General features: G+C 34.5%; 1 protein-coding gene across 6 annotated transcripts in view; it reads right to left on the reverse strand.

Annotated features, from left to right (window-relative positions):
• Positions 1-21,414, reverse strand: part of ROBO2 (roundabout guidance receptor 2) — a 635,780-nt gene that overhangs the window by 124,309 nt on the left and 490,057 nt on the right. For 3 of the 6 annotated variants that reach the window (XM_032150411.2, XM_058437647.1, XM_058437646.1), the window contains exons 6-7: positions 4,630-4,757; positions 88-99 (exon numbers count right to left, since the gene is read on the reverse strand). In XM_032150411.2, coding sequence (XP_032006302.1) covers positions 88-99; positions 4,630-4,757 — 140 coding nt within the window. The remainder of the gene's footprint in view (positions 1-87; positions 100-4,629; positions 4,758-21,414) is intronic. The other 3 variants (XM_032150412.2, XM_032755092.2, XM_032755094.2) reach the window with 1 other exon arrangement.

Consider the following 21,414-nt stretch of genomic DNA (forward strand, 5'->3'; position numbering starts at 1 on the left):
ATATTTCATTCTGTCAAATCTTACTATGCATGAGTTATGAAGCACTGTGCAAAGCCATGCTTAGTGGATAGAAGGATGGCTACTTACCAACAGGGCGAGCTGTAGACATTACAATGGTGTGGTGAGAACATAAAAAAGAAATTAAAAAAAGAAAGAAAAATTATCAGAATGCATGATGTGTAATGTTACATTTAAGTATGGACAATAGAGTGATTTCTAGTCTCACAATTCAAGTATGACCAAGATGTCTGAGTCTGATAAAGTTGACAGTTATAAATATAATTCTAGGAAAATAATTACTTTGAGGACTGACTGTAAGCAATTTGAGAGATATTTTAGGTAAAGTCTTATCATCATCACTTTCTACAGTTATTATTTCAAAGATCTTGAGTTAAACAGCCTTGTGTTACCCCAAAGTTAAAAACCTGATGAATATAACTATTCAAGTCACAGACTAGCAAATGTCATGTCAATAAAAGAAGGCCTCGCTGTCTGATTTAAATAGCGATTGGATTTTAAGCATGGTTAGTCAGAACCATTACAAGGACTGCAGAAAAGCCCCTGACGCTGCTTTTCAGTCAGTAATAAGTTAAGATCACATCACTTTTCATCCATGGACAGGATGGATGAAAATATAACAAATAGGTTGGGACATCCTTAGAGATTTCAACTCAGTAGCTCCCTCACTACGGTTAAGCCTTCTTCTTCTTTTGGCAGAGGGCAGGAGACAATGACTGACAAGTTGATTCTTGTTCACACTGAGAACGGCTTTCAAACTGCTGCTTCAACAAATTATCATTTTTTTATTATACCATAACTTTCAATCACTAAAATCGGTGGTAATAGGCTGCCCCTGTTATTAATGCAAATAAATTGTAGGAGATACACATGGGCTTCATAATCCTTTGTTTAAAAAGAATAACACTCTATCGGTTTAGATGGTAAACCATTTTATACAAAAGCAATAGACAAATATTGTAAAACATGTGATCCCATTATCCAAATGAAGAAACAATATGCTTAGTAGTATATGAAATTTCATGAAATCCAACATTAGAAATAGAATTTTTTCAACAGTGTTTCGCCCATATCTCAGTGGATACAGCTCTAGTGCATATGTAATGTGACTCTGGAACATACCAATAGTTTTGTGTTGATGATGGCTCTTTGGGCATGGCAAGATAGGAAGAGCCATTGAAAACATATTTATACATATTCACTTAACAGATACATTATAATACTAGCTTTGTGCAATCCATAAAAATAAGAACGTAGTTGTCTCCATGAGAGCCACGGTCTTATAATATTATTCAAAATTAAAACAGGGAAGCTTCAGACATTAGGCAATAAGGCAATTGTAGCAGTGGTACGAAAAGCTTGGTTTAGTGGAACCCTAATGTGTCCTAACATATAAGGTGTGCTTGCTATAGCCAGAGGAAAAGAGGAGTAAGTTACCCAATGTACCATAATTTCTTTCTTTTTGCAGGGGGGTGGGGAGTAGAATACAAGACTAACTATCAAAAAGAGATAACAGACTAACAATGTGAAGTTGTGGCTTATTCTAACAGATGAAGTTTGTCTTAATTTTGCATTGGCAAAGGCCAGTAGAAAAAGAACTTTGTTTTTCATCTTTGGATTTGCTACTTTTCAGCTTGCCATCTCAAGCTGAATTTAAAACATAATGTTTCCTTCAGAAATAAAAAGGCATTTTGAGTGTAGGATATTGACAAAAGAAAAAAAAAGAAACTGTGGTGAGAAATCATGTTTTAAACAAATAAAATGTATTTCTGTTTTATTTTAGTATAGAATAATTCCAAAAAATTATGGCGTTAATGCTCTAGAAACAATATGATTTTTCCAATGAGATCTTTATGCAAAGCAAATTAAAAAATTTAAAAATGGGTAAAATGTGCTTACAAATACGCAGTTTGTGTTGTCTTTTTAAGCCATTTAAAAATTTTTATTAATAATAAATTATTTGATTAGAATGAAAATGCTAGGAGGTTTGTTGTTGACTGGCTTTATTTCTTCCTAATTTTACATTTGCCAAGTCAGCAAAAGGAGCTTCTTGATGTTCAACCTCAATTTTTGTATTTTTTTTTAAAAAGCGTATTTTTGAAATGGGAGACAACTGAGTAGATCTGTTTCAAATTTTGACAATAAACTCCCTTACCTTTTCCCCAATTGGCTAATGTGAATGTTATGATAAAATTTTAGCAGAAACATCACAATACATTTTTTTGTCCTTGTTACATTAGCAACATTTCATCTTGAAAAAAAAAAAAACAGCAGGTGGATGTTTTCAAAATCAGCAAATTAAACTCAGCTGTGTCTCTGCATTAAATGGATGAAAATGGACATGGCCTCTTGGGTCAGTTGACCCTGTTCTAATAAAACAATCCAAAGAAAGGCTGCACATTTCATTTATGTGCATAGAAAAATTAGCAAAGAAAAAAAAATAAGTCGTAGATAACAGTGTTGTCTTTTTTTTTCCTGTTAATCTCTTAGCGTGAGAAAACCCAAATGCTTTTCCTAATGGTAAAAAATAAATGTTTTTGAACAGTATTTTACTCTACATTATATTGTATTAAGGAGATTTTTTTTAACCCAGTTTTTGAGGTTTCAGTCTTAGAGAGGTGATAAATACATACCACAAAGAATAACCACTCTAATCCATCTACAGGATACAGATTAGGGGAGAGGCCATTTAAGGTTTGCTGATTTTAAAAAAAACCCTATTGAAAACAAACAATGCTTTCTATTAGTTTTATAAGTTAGCTTCAAACATCCCTGCATGAGGAGCACACTTTGTTAAATGAAATGTTAAGCCTGAAACTTTCAGCAAATTATGAAAACAATTAGCTGGGAAAGGTCTTAAAGCAAACAGACCACTTCAAGTCTCACTCATCCAAGCATTCAAGTATAAAAGAAATCCTGCTGCTTCTACAAACAACTCCTCACGTTTTCTCACCATTTGTTTCGTCAGCAAATACTTTTCGAATGGAACATTTATTGGTTGGTTGTTTATTATTTTTTTTCCATTTACTTTAGAAAAAAAAGAAAAAGAAAACTTTGGGGATAATTTGGTCTAGTGAATTGTTTTTGCAATAAGCTGCCTAGCAAACATACGACAAACGTGTGAAGTCATCCACGTAGCGTGTGGGTTAAATAAAGTGTGTTCATTGGCTTACAAAGGTTATCAGATTTTCATCCTACATAATCCATATTTTATATATATTCAATTCATATATGATCATAGTCCTTTATGACCCGCTAACTAACGAAGAGTGAAAATGTTTTTATGCAACTAGCTGTCAATTGTGTCTAAATATGTTTTGTGTCTAAATTCACACTAGAATGTCTACAGAAGAAAAAATGGATTAGGTGAAATAAGAATGGAGCAACTGAGTAGTATGAAAAGCACCAACATTTTTCCAGGTATCCAAAGTGCCTGTCTCCTAATAATAACCTGGAGGTAATTGAGTTTTGTATGATTTGAAGCCCAAATCATAAATCTGGTAAAAATCCTTTTTCTTACCACATGAAGGACTAACCTGAGAATCCCTGACACCTTTCCTGCAACTTGAAACTTCTCCAAACCTTTTTCCTAACCTTCTGAAACCTTTTGGGAGCAAAGCTGCACAAGGTATTTAGTCAGAGGTATGACTAACTGGGGTAAGATGTAACTGAGACTTGGATGAAAACATGCAGCCAATCTCTTTATCACGAAGGATGAGAGAAGGAGGCATGGTTAGTAGTGGGAGAAAGGATGGGCTTGCCTATCTTCGTTTGATTTTTCTATGAGTGTAAATGATGCCATGGGTAATGTCTATTTCAAGAATAAGTGTAAGTGTCTACTTGGTACTACTTGGTACCTTGAACTATATAATTTACCTCACGTGATCAACAAGTTCCACTGAAAAGACAGTTCCTTTATTCTAGTGCACTGTAAAGTTAAGTAATGCTTCCTTTCACTTATAAGCAATCCCAGTGAGTCTATAAATGAACATTATTCCATGACTGAGGAAGTGCATGACACCCAGAAAGTGAAAGTTATTACAAGAGCAGCACTGACTATTTCAATTATTTAAGGCCAATGAACTTCACAAATCAGTCTCTAAATCAGATTATCTCAAGGCTGGAGAGCTCCTCTGTGTTCATTTTCACCTTTGGAAGCATTGCTAGTTTTTTCAGATTGCTGTTTTGAATGCTGACATTAAAAAGGACTTCAAAACAGTATGCTACTAGTATAAAGTGACAAACTAGTAAACAGAAAACATGAGAGTACCTTTGAAACTGATGACATTTAAAAGAAGTAGTTGAAAGCAATGGAAATGAAAAAAGCAGTATAGATCCTTTCTATTTTTAAGATTTACTTTTAAGCCATATAAACTATTAACATTAAACCATATAAGCAATTTACTAAGAATTAATCCTTTTAAATTACATCATTTGGAACTAAATACTGAAAGTAATTTTATTTCAATTAACGATAGAGAGGACACAAAATCTAGGCATTTTAGTACAACAAAACAGCATAATTCATTATTTTGATTGTAAGTTCACTTACCAATTTAACCAAATATTAGTCTCCCGGTTCAATTATCTTTGACATCTTAAATCTCTTACCTCGGACGGTGAGGGTAGCAGAGGCTTCCATTTTTCCAACCCGATTCTCAGCAATACACATATAGGTGCCTTCATCTGTACTCATGGTCTTTTTAATTCTTAGTGTGTAATCATCTTTGATGTCATACCTGTGTAGAATATGAACTGGTTTTATTAAATAGTAGTAGCTATATGGATAATAACATTAAGTATTCATCTTCATTTTTCTTCTTATACTGTATTTTACCTAAGCACAAATACACACACACACAAATCAGCCATAAAGTGCAATTACTTAAAGATATTGCTAATAAAATCAATTTCATATCTGATCTTTAGCTGCTTGTCAGTTACCTATGCTTCACATATGTATACAATTCTTTACACTTCACAACTATCAAAGGCATAATTAGCACTTTGACCTTTATTTGGTAGCTCTTGACTACTAAAGGAAATAGTATACATCTCAGTTTCTTGGTGAGTTATATTTCATTAGTCACATTGTGCTCAATAATATGATTTATTTTTAGGCACCTTGGATAGTAGAGAGCCGAAATATATTAAAGAACAAAATTTTTCTCTCATTTGTTGGCAAATTGACAAAATGCGCGTTAGTTAAAAGAATTCAGGGTATGTAATGAATTTTTAAATAAGGAACATTAACTCCTGAAACATCAGCATGCCTTGGAGTGATTTTTGGAAATGCACATCCTCAGCTCGTTCACGTGCATTTATGGTTTTACCTCCAGTTCATTAATGAAGCAGATTAACAAAGTGGGTCAGCAAACACTGTAACACCAAAAATGTGAGAGTACCTGCATGAGAAGATATTCTTATTTAATTCTAAGAATTACAGTTACACAAACTAAATAATCCAGCTATCATTTTTTTCACATGTGATCTTTCCTCCTGATATTTACCAGTGGTTTTTATTTCAAACACACATTTTGCAATAGTTTCTGAGTGGCCACCTTGCTTCTCTTCCTCATACATACCACAGTTAGATCCATGTTTCCAAAATATCATTTTAATTGATTGTGTCTGCTCAAAACTAGCTGTGACTTCCTATTGTTTTCAGGACAAACACAAACATTTTAGGCTTGCATTTAAAACTGCCATAACCAGATGTCTTCTACTTCTAGCTTTAGCTAGAAGAATAACCCAGCTTAACTTTATTAGAGGCTAAGGCATGAACTAATATAGTCCTAAGTTACAGACGTTTACATGACAAAAAGCATTGTCTATATACCAATCATGGCAACTAAACTTAACTACCCTTACTCTTCCATCGTTTAATTATCATGGTTACTTTTCTGTCTGCAAGTTTTGCCTTAAAATTCTGCTTATTAAATATGTCATAAGTGGTTAGGGAAAAAACTTATCCACTACTTTCTTATCCACTGCTTTCATTGTGAAGCCATCCATTACCATACTATAAAAATCGAATTACTCCCTTTTTGAAAACTTATTGCTACAGCAATAATTCTGCACTTAGTTACATTTTGTATTGTTATCTATCTTGATGAAGGCAGAGATCTTGTCTGCTGCACTCACTGCAATATCCACACTCCCAAACGTAGAGTTTTTAACATCCAGTAGCGTGATCAAGTGGTTAAGAGCACAGGTTCAGGAGCACAATGGCCAGAGTTGTATCCATGGACTTGGCCTCTTAATATGCTCCTAAGGGTTGGCAATATACTTAAATTTTCTGGTTCTCTATTTCCTCATTAGCAAAATAAGTGCTAAAGACAACATCTAGTTCATGGAGTGAGTGTGAGCTTTAAAGAACATATAAAGTACTTAAAACAGGCACAAAAAGCACAATACATGTTCGCTATTATTATTCCACCTACAAGTAGCTCAAGAAACACTAGTGGTGAATACATGATACATATCTTGTTTCCTGCTGATATAAAGGCCAACTGTGAATGGCTTCAAGACTTCAAATTACTTTACCCGTGTATTTATAGTTTAGAGCAAGTACTAAGCTAAAATGCATACAGATAAACACTTTCTGCTTCACTTTGCCAGTAAAAATGTGAGAAAAACAATTATTTTGATAATGGCTTCAGAAAAGTTACTGGTGATGTATTTAATGTCTAATAAAAATAATCTTTTCTACAGTTAGCCTACGAACTGCATGACATGCTTAGCTGTAAGATAGAAACATTTAAATACTGTATTTTGCAGCCATTTCCAATTCATCTAAAACAATTGAATTCTTGACTACTGTTTAGCTATTTATTCTTGTTGTTTGACTTTCAGAAGTCTCTACATGGCCCTATAGCTGAGTTTTTTCAAGAGCTAAAAGAGGAGATAAAGTTAATGGTCTAAAAAGTCTTTTCTGGGTCAATATATATGTGAAGCCATGATTCCAAGTTAATAAAAGATATCTATATTGTACATTATTTCAATTTGTCATGGAGAAAAAAATTGTATGTTACCTCAGTTAAAAAAATGACTGCACACATTGTTCATAGTATCTGCAAAACCTTATTCTGTAGGGTTTATGTTTTGTTCCATGCTTATTACTCTTCATAGATGAGAAAACTGACACTTAGGCAAGTAAAATGACCTGCTTTCCTATATATATGCTCATTATTTTGGCAGGGCGCTTTCAAGTCACATGTCTTATGAAAATAAAATATGACAATAAAAATATATTTGCATAGTATTCTCAAATATACTCTTTCATTTATCCTTATAACAATTCTGGTAGGTAAGGTGGGAAGCTATTATTTCCCCCATTTTAAAAATTAGAAAATGTGCATATACAAAATTCAACCTGAAAGCAAACCGTATAGCTGTTCTTAGACATTTATAAAATCTGGCATAGCACAAATTGGAATATTATTTTCAATTTTATTCCTCGTTTTTTAAGAAAGGAATTATAGCATGTGTAAAAATAATAATTTCAAAGAACTTCATTAAAGTCTAGAAAACCATGAAGATATGAATGAGTGAACATGAAAATATTCAGCTAATCCAATATTATTAATATTAAAGGAGAACATATGGAGCCTAAATAAAGTACCTCTAGGATAATAGATAAAAATACTCTTTTACTATGCAATAATAAGAAAATACATGAAAATTGGTTATTTCAAGACACTAACAGATAATACATTCTGAGACATAGTAAAGAATTTCAAAATTATTGAGCCTAGTCTAATATCCTAATTTTAATATTAGAAAAATAGTTCTTTGTTATCCAGTGCCCTGGAATTCATCGGTAGCAAAGGTTTAGACAGTATTGGAATCTAAGTCTCCTGGCGCAATCTTCGTCAACTATATTACAAAGATTTTTACCCAGCTTTTTACCAAGGGACAATATAGGCATTCGATTTTGAAAAAATCCTGACGTATGAATCCATATAAGGAAATTAAAGTAAGCAGGTGACATACTACCAAAAGAGTAGCTGCCTCTCAGAATTTTTTCCTGATGGGTTCAAAGAATAAATGGTTAACATCTCAGTTAAGCTTTTAATGGCTGTTGTTATTAGAATTCAGGTCTCATGGTCTGCGTATTGAAATTCACCTTAGATTGTATAAATTTGTAGTTGTGTGTGTGTGTGTTGGCCTAGTAATATTTTAAAATTATTTAAACAATTGACATAATTTAAAACGTGGACATTTTTAACATACAAATTTGAATTTTCAAATCAAGATCTGTCTTACTCCAAAGTACAAGCTCTTTCTGCTTCCTCACTCTGCTGACTCAACAAACCTAATACAATTGTACACCATGCAGACACCAGTGTTCCTCCCAACATCACCGACCCACTATGCCAGTCGCTAGTCTGACAGCACCTACAAAAATCCCGGAAGACTCAATCAAATTATGATACCTTTATGAATATTTACATTAAGAAGCGTCTCAGGTCAGAAAGGATAGGCCTGTAATTGTGATCAGATTAACTCCTATCTGCAAAAGCTTAAGTTATATTTCTTAAGACTATTTTTAAAGAAATTATATCTAACTAACTTCAAAATCTAGAATGTAAATGGTTGGCTCATTACTAATTCCACATGTAGGCAATCTGAAGCAAAACATGAGGAAGTTTCTTTCCCAAAGCCACATATGGAGGCAGTTACAGTTGGGGAAAAACTCTTGTGACCATCTACTACCAGTCTCTGCTTTCCCTCATGGGTCATGGTTTCCCTAAGACAATAATTTGCTCCCTAAAACTAATAGGTTTCAAGTATTTTCCCAGGTCTAATAAATGTGGACTTATTTCATAGATTTCTTTCTAGATACATTGGTCCATGTTTAATATTAATCTCATTGTAACCATTACGTTGGAAAATTGGGAAAACATGCATTTCTCCCTTCAAAGCAAATATTGACAGAGTGAAACGATAAGTTACAAATAATATTTCCTTACATTTAAAGACATCTTTATAGTGTACAACAGGGCTTTACATATAATTGCATAGCAGTAAATAACTTAGAGAAAATGCCTGTTTCCAAATACAATTTTACAGAAAATACTGACATTGCTCTCTCATGTTATAAAGTGACTGGAACTCTTTATAAGTACGTTTATTTTTCTAACAAACAGCAGCATACATTTTCTATTGGATGTATGTGTTTATTGCTCTGTGTGCATTTGCATTGGGCAAGTAGGTATTTATGTATTGGTGACTTTGTGTTCAGTTTCAAAACCTCCAGAAACTAACTTTATCAATATTTTTTTCTCAATATTCCTCTAACACCAACTGTAACCCCAGGAGGTTCATACATGTTTTTCCTGATGTATATATCCTTTAACATTATTCCCCTATTAAACAATCAAAGGTATTTATATTTTGCTTTTAATTGCATTTAGCCTTCTTTAAGCAGTCTAGAATAAATTTTTAATAAGTGGAGTTTATTTTGGTATGAAACAGCTACTTTGTAACATGGTATAATATTCTATTATATACGATCAACACGGGAGGTTGATCATATGTAATGATCAGTGTCAATGTAGAAGGTATCATTGGCTGTAATTAAAACCAAGAAAAAAAGAAACAGATGAAAAAACGTTACTGATGAGGATATTCAAATAGAAAGTTGATGATTTTCGTTTTGAAATCTGCTAGTCTTTGATTTAAATAAATGCAGTCATTGTTGCCAAGTTTGATTAATGAGAGTTGTACAATCGTGTGGTGACAGTCCCCACCATAGAGATACCTTATTTTTTCTGATATGAAACACTGCTGAAAAATGCAACCCAATCAGATTTGGCCCCTGGACAACATGTGCTATCATCACTGTACCGTGAATTGAGATTGATTGGTAACCAGCTGTGACAAAGTGGAAAAGAAGCTCTGTGTTTTTGTGGTTTTCTTTTTTTTCTCAAGGAAGAAAAAAAGAAAATGAAAACTGAATTGTGTCAAAATCATTACCATCTGTTCAGCTGAATGATAAAACAAAGTAAATTTATTTTAATACTTAAAACCCAGTTTGCATGCAACACTCTGTGTGTGATCTTACATTTGATGAATAACCTTAAAAGTGCTTCAAAAGAGAAATATTAAGTATGCTTTAAGAAAAAAGTACTACACTCTAAAATTTCCAAATTTAAATAAAAGAATCTATGTTGTTTTTTCCTCATGAACATACCTACTTTCATACCTAGTGGAAAGATTTCCTATATGGCTAAATTTACTTTTAAAATATCAAACAGGAATTGAAAACGGACAAAATTTTATAACCACATTTCATTCATTACTCATACTTTGCAATTCTTGATGCACATTAAGCCTCAAGGGTAGGAACTTCTCATGATTTTCTAGCTTTTAAGAATATGATTCAGACAATTTAGGGATTCCCAAGCATTCCACAATGAACATAGAATTTAGGAGGAGAAAAAAATTAAGAATATAAATTAAAACTTTTATTACCAACTGGAATTTTATCATGCTCAGTTCAAGCCTGTGTATCTCATCACCTTGTTTGAATTATGTAAGGACTCTATAAATATAGCTTCCTGACTGGCCATTCTCATCTCAAAAGCACCTTTGTTCTTCATGGAAGGAAATGTATTTTCTCAACATGTTTAGTTTTTGAAATCACCTACTACTTCTTATTAGAAGATTTCTGGCTCCAATTCTAGAACAAGTGTTTTGAATTAGCACTTAAAATTTTATTATGCATCTGCTGTATTAATCGTTAAAGTTGGCTAATAGTAAAAACTATGAATTGAACCAGGAAACATTTAATGTCTATATGAGTAAATGTTTCTTTCCCTTTAAGGAGACTTGAAAAGTTTGTTTTCAATTTTTGAAACACTTCCACTCAATGCAAATAGCTGAAGGTCAACCTATTCGTTTCAGACTCTTTCAGAAAGTAAAGGTCTATAATTACAGGCATTCCATAGTTCCATAATTCAAGAAACTTTCACTATGGAGCTTTCTATGAAAATGTCACATAGTGTACTGTCTTACTTTCAACAGAAGAATTTTTAGGATAAAATCACTTACTCATCTTTTGGAACCCTGTATTTATTTTTTATACATACCCACTAACTAATCAGTTCCACTGTACCATGTTATGGACATAGAGATACATGCATCTAGAACTTAGTGACAGTGTTATTCAATTACATTAAAACATGCATTTTAGTAACTCACAAGGTTATTCAAGGCACACTTCTATGAAATATAAACTTTCCTGCAGAAAGCTAAATCTTTTACCTCTTTCAATTTTGAGAGCAGAAAATAGGAAAAGTTGCCCAATTTTTCTAAAATGATCTCTCCATTCACAATTTTTCAAGTAATATCTTTGCACAGGCAACACTTGAAACTCTTACTAAGAATCACATAAGCACTTCTTGGCAATTTAATTCCATATGATGCTTTCTTAATCTTTAATATTTAAGGTGTATTCTAAAGGCAAGCTCTTATTTAAATCACCTTTGAGGTCTAAGACCGCAAAATGAACACAATAAGCCAGTATTTTGTTGGTACAGACTGAGTCTTTGTTTTTAATCTATAGACAACCACAGGTCACACTTTTCTTTTTATCTACAATTATAATGCAGGCTAATGTTTACAGTTTGGGTGAGGTGAATATTTGCGATTCTCTTAGGGACGAGGTTGCAAGCAATTTCTGGGCAGGGCACCTTAGAGAAGTAGGAGAGACAGACACCCTTTTAAGAAAATAAAAATTTTCACAGCATTCATTGTAAAATGAAAGAAATAAAAAATCCTGGGAGGTTACACTTGCAGGGAAATAGTAAGAAGCAAGGTTATCATTCAAGTGTACTTGCTGTTCTGTTCTGAAAGCCTCTACAGAAAACCACAATGAAACTTGCAATATGATGGCATCCTTCTCTTAATTAACCAAATCAAACAATATTTTAGCCTCTCTCGACTTCCCATATTCTACCCTTGCTTACCTTCATCCTCCAGTGGCCACTGGCTTTCTCGTCTGGCTGACCGATAAACACAAACCCCTATGCTAATCTTCCTTTAGCACAGCTGAGAGAGCAAGACATTTTCCAACTAAAGAACTAAGCAAAGACATACAAACCAAAAGATGTTTAACACAATTGGACAATAGTTGATTTAATGAAGTGCAGATTTCAGCTCAAAAGGTAACTAGGCCAAAAAGACTAGGACTTGAACCGATGCCAAGGAATTTGGGTACTGACCACCTTGGAGCTAGAGCCTCTCTCTGGAGTGTGGGCAATGAAACCAAACTTCAGCTGGGGTCTTTCAGACGTCAAAGCATCCTGCTCACCCTAAACCAGAACTCCTTCCAAGTTTTAACCAGTGTAGCCTGTGGCTGTCTTCTGAGTGCCCGTCTCTTCCATCTGACATTCCTATAGCAGACAGGGGAGGCTCCAGGGATTAATTCTCTTGGCAAATTTGTGGCCAGCTGTAAAGTTCCCAGCCCGTTGTTTTTGTTCATTGCCCAAGTTTCCATCTTCTCCTTCGTCTCATTCTCTTGTATTTCATTTCCTCTGAAATGAGTTTTATCTCCTCTAATATAATCCCTCACAAAATTTTTGTGGCCATCTCCATAAGGATTTTTCCTGTGCTTTCTAAACTACCTGTTTCCTGATTTGTGAAGTGTCCTTCTCATCTGTCTTTCTCAGATATGTCTTCTCCATGCCTTAATGCAAATCTGGCTCTTTCCTGAGGGTTTGCCCTCTAAAGGAAAATGAAGACCACACCTCCAACCATTCCAAGCAATTACTCCGTGTCTGACAGAGAGTAATTACTCAATAAATATTACTTGAATGAGATACTTGTTTTCTCTCACGCAAATAAAATACAGCAAACCAAAACAAAATTCAGCTTCATTGAGTCTCATGTCATCCAGTTTTCAAATGAAATATTTAGAATTTCTTCTTCCTTAAGATGATAATTAATAGGTCCTACCTCACAGAGCTGTTGTAAGAACTAAATGATTCATTTTAAGATTTGCACAACGCACATAGTAAATCCTCAATAAATGTCACCTAACATTTTCCATGGCTGACCTCGCTTAACTCTTATAATCTCCTCCAGTGATATTATTGTCTCCATCTCTCTTTGGCCATTGTCCTCTCTGGCCTTCGAAATCTGAGGTTCAAATGTCTGATCCTGCCATAACCTTGGTTGTGTTTTCCTCACTCAGTTCACAGACTGAACCTCTTCCTCCATGTCTCTCAACGCTTTGTATCTTCTTTACTTTCTCTACCCTGCTTAGATGTCGTGGTCCATAAGTTGCTTGTCTATATCTTCAGTTATCTTGTTCCAATGCTTTAATGTTGCATTTGCCTGGCAAAACCCCATTTTTATATTAATATATCAGTTTACCATCTTCTTTAAATATATACAGTAGACTAATAAAAACTCCAATTCACCCTTGACTGGCTCTCTGGAGGGCTCAGGGAGTAATTCAAACTTCTGAACTCAGTCTATATGTGACATCCTCATTGGTCTCTGGCCACTTCGCCAGTCCCCTCTTATACTCAAGCACTCAACTATACCCCAGAATTCTCGGGCTGTCTCTTTCATCCCTGCATATACTGAGCCTTCACATCTGGCCCACTCTCCATACCGCCCACCTCTCTCTCCCTTTAGCCCAACTACTTCTGCTTATGATGATACAGGATTAATTTAATATCTACTTATACCTCTAGATTTCAATCTCCATAAAAGCATGGCCCTGTCACTTTTATTAACAGTTGTATCCTCAGAACTTAGTACAGTTACTTCAACCTAGTAGGCAGCCATGACAAATTTGTTCATGAGGGAATAAACGAAGGCTGTACACATGCAGGAAGGGGAAGGTTATATTCTCTCATCGGCATCAAACACTGCTCATGACAACATGCCAAGTGTGCACAAAGGAGACACTGGGGACACCACACAGTATATTGTGAGCAGAAGAATCACGTTATTTTCTGTTTACTGAACTTTGAACTCTGTCTGAGTTTGTTCAAGTTATATCTTCTATTCATCATTTTCCACTTCAAATATTCTATGTCCAATCCCTTCCAATTCTGAATATTAACACAATTAACACAGTTTTTCACAGGACCCAGGAGCCACCCCCTAACCTCTAGTTCAAGGTAGATATAAGTTAAATAGAATATCCTTGCTCACGCCTGTCTTTGTTCTATTGTTTAACCTGAAAACCTTACGAAGGAAACCATGCCCTAATGTATGAAGGATTGTTAAGCTGGGGAACACAAGATGCAGGGGAACTCGCTGCTTTTCCTTTGTGTTTGCTGAAGACAGCACAGAAATTTACAAATACAAAAGGTCTTTCTATCCTCCTTCCTACCTTCCCACCTGAAGACAGGCTGTAATTTCTCCCTTGCAACCTTCATCAGCTCAGAGATGGCACCGGAGGAGCAAACGACTCTTTCCTATTCTCCTGTCTTTGAAGCCTACAACTACTTTGTCTTGTCACTTTTCTAAAATTGATGTTCTTTGTTGAAGATAATATGTAAACCAGACTTGTAAACCACTGCTTTGAGTTACTCCCCTCTCATTTTGACGTACACTACACTCATTAATAAACCTGTTTGCTTTTCCTCTTGTTAATCTGTGTTTTGTTGAAGCAGTCTATCCCCACTACAAACTTATGAGAGTTGAGAAAAAAATGCATTTTCTCCCCTCACACATGCACCCCTGTTGCCTAGATGAAGAAACCAAAGTTTGATCTTCAGCGGTAAAAAAGAGCAAGGTCTAAATGTTGTTTTTTAAAAAAAATTTGAGATAAAAATTAAGTTAAAAAGCATATGATAAAAATTATAAACAGATTCCATTATTGATAAACCCTTCATTTATATCAAATATTAACATCAAAGAACTTGCCACAATTTTAGAATTTACTTAGAATATTTTAAATCACTGACATGGTGGTCATTATTGTCATTACACTATGAATAGCTGCAGATAGTGCACTCACCTATCACTGACAATGACATTATTGTTCCCAGAAATGCAGAGAACTTTAGTATCAACTATAGTCATTCTAGTTTTCACTGAATTGAGAACTCCTAAACATTTAGAGATTTAAATATATTTATATATTTACTATGTATATATTTATCTTATACTATCTTATATATATATAGAAATCTCTAAACCTTTAATATATACTTTTTTTTTTTTTTTTTTTTGAGACAGAGTCTTGCTCTGTCACCCACGCCGGACTGCAGTGGTGCAATCTCGGCTCACTGCAAGCTCCACCTCCCAGGTTCATGCCATTCTCCTGCCTCAGCCTCCCGAGTAGCTGGGACTACAGGTTTCCGCCACCACGCCCAGCTAATTTTTTTGTATTTTCAGTAGAGACGGGGTTTCACCATGGTCTCGATCTCCTGACCTCGTGATCTGCCTGCCTCGGCCTCCCAAAGTGCTGGGATTACAAGCGTGAGCCACCGCACCTGGCCAATATATACATTTATATATAATGCTTTTACTAGATAGCTTATAACATTTTATAATAATATGTTTTATATAAATTTTTGTAATACATAAAACTTTCAAGATTTTACTATATATTTTAAAAATATATATACTATATAAATACATATTTAAAGATTAGAGATTCAAATATAAAGGTATCTTCGCAACATTTTGAGAAAGACATATAGAGGTGGCTGGAACTTTCAATTTAGTGAAAATCAGAACAATTATTGAAGCTCCCTGCAGTTCTGAGAACAAGATACATATGTGCTTTGTGAAATCATGTACTTCTTCTTTCTACATTCATATAAGATCAAATCCAAAGCATTATAGAGATTAGATTATAGAGAAAGGGTTTCTTTGGTTTATCATGATCAGAAAGGAGTATTTCATTATTTTCATTATTGTCCTTAATATGCAACACTCTTGACAATTTTTCCACTAACTTTTCAAAGATAATTTAAATAAAATCTGGTGCGATTTCCTGAATTTGTTACTTTTAAATACTTTAAAAATATTGCAGGTATTATTTTCAATAAGTTCTTGACTAAGTAGAACTTGGAAATTTACTGTTAAAAATACAAATATATTACAACTAAGAAGAACAACTAAGAAGAACATTTGTTCCTATTGGAACAAATAAAGTTGTGGAAGCAAGTTAAGTTATCCTTTCATTTAGAAATAATTGTTTTACTGGATTAAACACTTTCAAAACTGGTTTTACAATAGGACTAGAAATTGCATTATCAGATTTGGAAAAGTAGATATATCTCATAGTTGTGTTTGGGTAGAAATTAACCTCAACTTTAAGTCATTTTAGGACAGGACTTTAGGGATCACATCCACAAGAGTCCACAGAGCTCACAGCTCAGACTGGAAGTTTTTAGATAGGCAGAGCCCATTCTTGCAGTCTTCTGTGTGCAAGAAGAAATGCTGTGATAAGAGACAGCCCATTCCCGGTAACATTGGTAAAATGCATTTCCGAATGTGCCATCTATTTGGCAGCCTTGCTGTCTTTGTTGGAAAAATGCTAAGAAGTCTCCTTCATCAGTGTTCAAACTGAGAACTAGCTGGGGAAGTGACTACATTATCAGAGGGATGTTCAGTCCGGGATGCTGTGGAAGATTCAAAAGCCTCTCTTCTTTTTTCTTTTGCCAAGAGAAACTTCCTCTTGAAAAGTGTTTATGGAATAATTCATGAATTCCATACAACCTCATAGGAACACTTCTGATCATTAAATGTTTCACATAACTTGTGGGTTTGTAGGTCTATTTGAAAATGAGGTTCGGACACTTCTCTAATTAGGATATTCTTCACTAGTTTCGTCAATTCAGCAACTATTTGATGTGCAAGGAATATAAAGAAAAATTATCTGCCTTATATATTCTAGAAAAGGTGCAAAAATATACATTCATCTCAAATCATTAGAAAACCAACAGGCCCTCTTCTTGTGTTAAATGATGACATGCCTACATCAAACCAAATTATGATATTATTCATTTATCTCATTTTGTATAACCATTATATCTCAGGCAACAAAAAAAGATTATTATCTTTGAAGTGTATTTCAGTGAATTATATTCTATTATTTTTGCCCTAACATTAAAAACAAAAATAAAAATTACATAAAAGAACTAACTGAGCAATGCCCAGATAGTTTTTTCCATGAAGTCAGCATTTCTTAACCTCAACACTATCGGCATTTTGGGTCAGATTATTTATTCTTTACTGTGGGAGTTGTCCTGTGCATAGCAAGATGTTTAGCCACATTCTTGGTGTCTACCCACTAGATGCCAGCAGCACCCAGTCTCCCAAATGTGGCAATCAAAAATGTCTCCAGACATTGCCCAATGTCTATCAGGAAATGGGGGAAGCAAATTTGCCCCTAGTTGAGAATCACTGCGCTAAAGGCCTAACTCGTGAGCACCATGTGACACTCACAGGACTGGATATTTAGGATTGTTAGGATTGAAGATAAATAAGGCAAAGGGAGTTGGGGAGATAAACAAATAATTATAATAATGATGATCTGAGCACTATTTTCTCTTAGAAAGTTGTTCCAAGTGTGCACAATGGAGACACTGGGGACACCATGCAGTATATTGTGAGTAGAAGAATCACTTTATTTTCTGTTTACTGAACTTCGGACTCTGTATGAGTTTGTTCAAGTTAGAAAGCTATACAGAAATATACAAACACAATGTCACCAGCCATTGACTAACACATGGAATGAAGGGGGTCCCGGGTCCAACATAAGTCATGAGGACAAGCTTTTAATATTAGAGAGACATGAGGTTTGAATCCAGTTTTGTTACCATGTTTCCTGTGACCTTGAGCATGTGTTTCGCTGTCTCTAACCTTCAGTTTTCTCCTCTGTTTAAAGAAGGGATTCATACTTTAAGGCTGTTGGAAGCATTAATTAAAAATATTGTGTAGCCACTAAGCAGAAAGCCAGTGAGCCCTTAAAATAAAATTAGTTTATGCTATTATTTTTAAATATGTTTTACTAGAAATGAATTACTCTATATAGTAGTCAAGAAAGTGGGCCTTGGATTTGGATTCAAATCTCTATCATTTAAATTCACCCCTCATATTCTTCATTTATCAAATAACAATGATAAGAGTTCCTGTTTCATAAGAAAAATGAGAAGATTAAATGAGTTATTTCTAAGGAAAGCACTTTAAATATTAGCTATTACTCCCATATTTAATATATTTTACGATGCACCTTTTTATATTTTAACACCTCCAAAATTAGTAATCATCTTATCATAGATGGCATATCGTAGTTGATTTGGTCATTTTTCCTCTCCTTAACCCAGAGAAAAAGTACTATTAAATCTCACAATCAATTCTACCTTGGATTCAGTGACAGAAAATACTATCACATGATTGAAAATGATGACACTGAATAATACATTTTGACTTCTCTATTTATCGAACACAGCACCTTCTGACCAGGCACCCAAGTTACAAACCTCAGCATTACTTTTTAATCTTTTTCTAATAACTCTGCCATACAATTATTTGCCAATTGAAAAAAAAAGCTTTTCTTGTATTACCACTTGTATTAATGTCCATATTTGTGTAACTCACACAATACACTCAATGTATTCCCTAAACTATATTTCAAACAGCTTCCTACCAGGTGTGCCCACCAAACTTTCTCTGTTCCAAGCTACTCTACATAAAAGAATCAATTTTCTAAAGGTAGACACAAAGACACATTTCTATTCAACGTGCTTCAATTAATCCCCATTTTATGGTGTATTCCATATAAACACTTCACTTGAAATTAAAGGCTTTCATAATTGAACCTCAACTAACCTTTGTGGTCTTAAGTGCCACTCCTCTATGTTCCAGGCAAACCGAATCACTAATTGTTGGCCCACGCTTTCCAAAGCTTTTTCATCCTGCTTCCTTTTGAAATAGCCATTGCAGCTCTGCTTATGAAAATTCAATTTTCCCTTTCAGACCTATCTCTAGTTTCATATAGGAATAGACTATCTTTTATTTTCTGAAGCCATAAAGAGCCTCAAATATCATAGTTTTTATATAGTTCACCTTATTTAATGTTATGCATATCTCACACTCCCTACTAAAATCCTTGAGAACAATCTTTTTTTATTTCTTGAAATATCAACACAGAATATTCAATGAATGGGATTATTTTTGAAATAATTCTTAATATATAATATTTGATTAGTCTGGCGATTTGGGGTTTACGTTTGAGAAAATCAACTATATATATGTCTTACTATAAATTATGTTCATAATGAAGACAAAAGCATTTTCTTTCTCACTTTTAAATAATCTCTCAAATAAAGATAACAGTTCTCTTTTACTTTTTTGTTTCTGTTATTTGTGGTGGTAAATATTTGGACAAACTGTTAGAAAATGTGAGTTAGTGGGTTGGAATGTTTATGGCTTTAATTGAACTTTTTTTTTTTTTTGAGAAGCACTGTACTGCATGTCTTAACTGGTGAGTACCATGTGTCAGAAATAGGACATATTTTTATAACAACTGCCATTTATTTAAAGAATTGCAATGATATAGCATACCCAACCAGATTGGCTTTATAAAGGTTTCAAATGTCTATACTGATGAATGAGTTGAATGGTATTACAATACCTTTTGTAATTTTAACATCATGCTCATAAGAATAACTGGCAGAATTTTTATACTGAGATCTTATTATGATGTTATCTCATAGATCTATAAGATGAATCACTTCTCAGAGGGACTTCTAATTTCTCGGCAAGGCCTCACTGAGCCCTACGGCTAACCTCCCACCTCCAAATATGGCTTTTTAAAATGAAGCACCAGTGAGTTACACTATGTAACAGCTAAAACAGAAATCCCCCAAAAAATGACTTCACTGAAGTGGATCAGGGTATACCCTGAAATACTTTGAAACTATTTGTCCTCACATCCCTTATATTTGGCAATTATATCTCCTTCATACACTAACAAAGATATATTCCTTGTTCATGTAATTGTAATACTGGATCTCAGAAATTAATTCTGTTTTTACCCCTTCTCTTTTAATTCATACCAATTAAAATAATTCTATCAAATAACAACTTTTCCTGAGGGACCAGTACATAGTTTTTAAAAAAAATGAAAAAAAAATTCATTGGGCAGAAAATATATAGCCTAGAACTCAGTCCTACCTGTTAACTCATAACCATCCATGAAACTATTGATATTCAATCATTATCAGGAAATTAGCAAAAATCATACTCTTAGTACCTATTTATTTTTGAAGAAACTTTTTATTTCCTCCAAATAGCTTTATTATTATTTTATTTATTTATTTATTTATTTATTTATTTATTTATTTATTTATTTAGAGACGGAGTCTCGCTCTGTCGCCCAGGCTGGAGTGCAGGGGCGCGATGTCGGCTCACTGAAAGCTCCGCCTCCCGGGTTCACGCCATTCTCCTGCCTCAGCCTCCCGAGTAGCTGGGACTACAGGCGCCGCCACCATGCCCGGCTAATTTTTTTTTATTTTTAGTACAGACGGGGTTTTACCGTGTTAGCCAGGATGGTCTCAATCTCCTGACCTCGTGATCTGCCTGCCTCGACTTCCCAAAGTGCTGGGATTACAGGTGTGAGCCACCGAGCCCGGCCATTTATATATTTTTTTTAAAAATTTATATTTAAAATTTTTTGTGGGTACATAGTAGGGTACATGAGAAGTTTTGATACAGGCATGCAGTGTGAAATAAGCACATCATAGAGAACAGGGTATCTATCCATCCCCTCAAGAATTTATCCTTCGAGTTACAAACAATCCAGTTCCATTATTTAAATTATTTTAAAATATAGAATTGTTATTATTTTAATATCACCAGAATTTTAATATCACCATATTTTAGTACACTTAAATTTGGTCTGAGAACTTTGTTAGACAGTGAATGTGAAAGATGAATTAAACTATCAATACGCTAGAAGAGTTCATCATTCTAGATGTATATATAGTCCTCCCTCAGTATCCACTAGGGGTTAGTTCCAGGACTGCCATCCCCACAACCCTGAAAATACCAAAATCTGGGGACATTCAAATCCTTTATATAAAATAATGTAGTGGCCGGGCGCGGTGGCTCATTCTTGTAATCCCAGCACTTTGGGAGGCCGAGGCGGGCGGATCACGAGGTCAGGAGATCGAGACCACAGTGAAACCCCGTTTCTACTAAAAATACAAAAAAATTAGCCGGGCGTGGTGGTGGGCGCCTGTAGTCCCAGCTACTCGGAGAGGCTGAGGCAGGAGAATGGCGTGAACCCGAGAGGCGGAGCTTGCAGTGAGCCGAGATTGCGCCACTGCACTCCAGCCTGGGCGACAGAGCGAGACTCCGTCTCAAAAAAAAAAAAATGTAGTATTTGCATATAACCTATGTACATCCTCC

This window comes from Hylobates moloch, unplaced genomic scaffold (genome assembly GCF_009828535.3).
Source record: "Hylobates moloch isolate HMO894 unplaced genomic scaffold, HMol_V3 SCAFFOLD_4, whole genome shotgun sequence".
NCBI classification, from domain to species: domain Eukaryota; kingdom Metazoa; phylum Chordata; class Mammalia; order Primates; family Hylobatidae; genus Hylobates; species Hylobates moloch.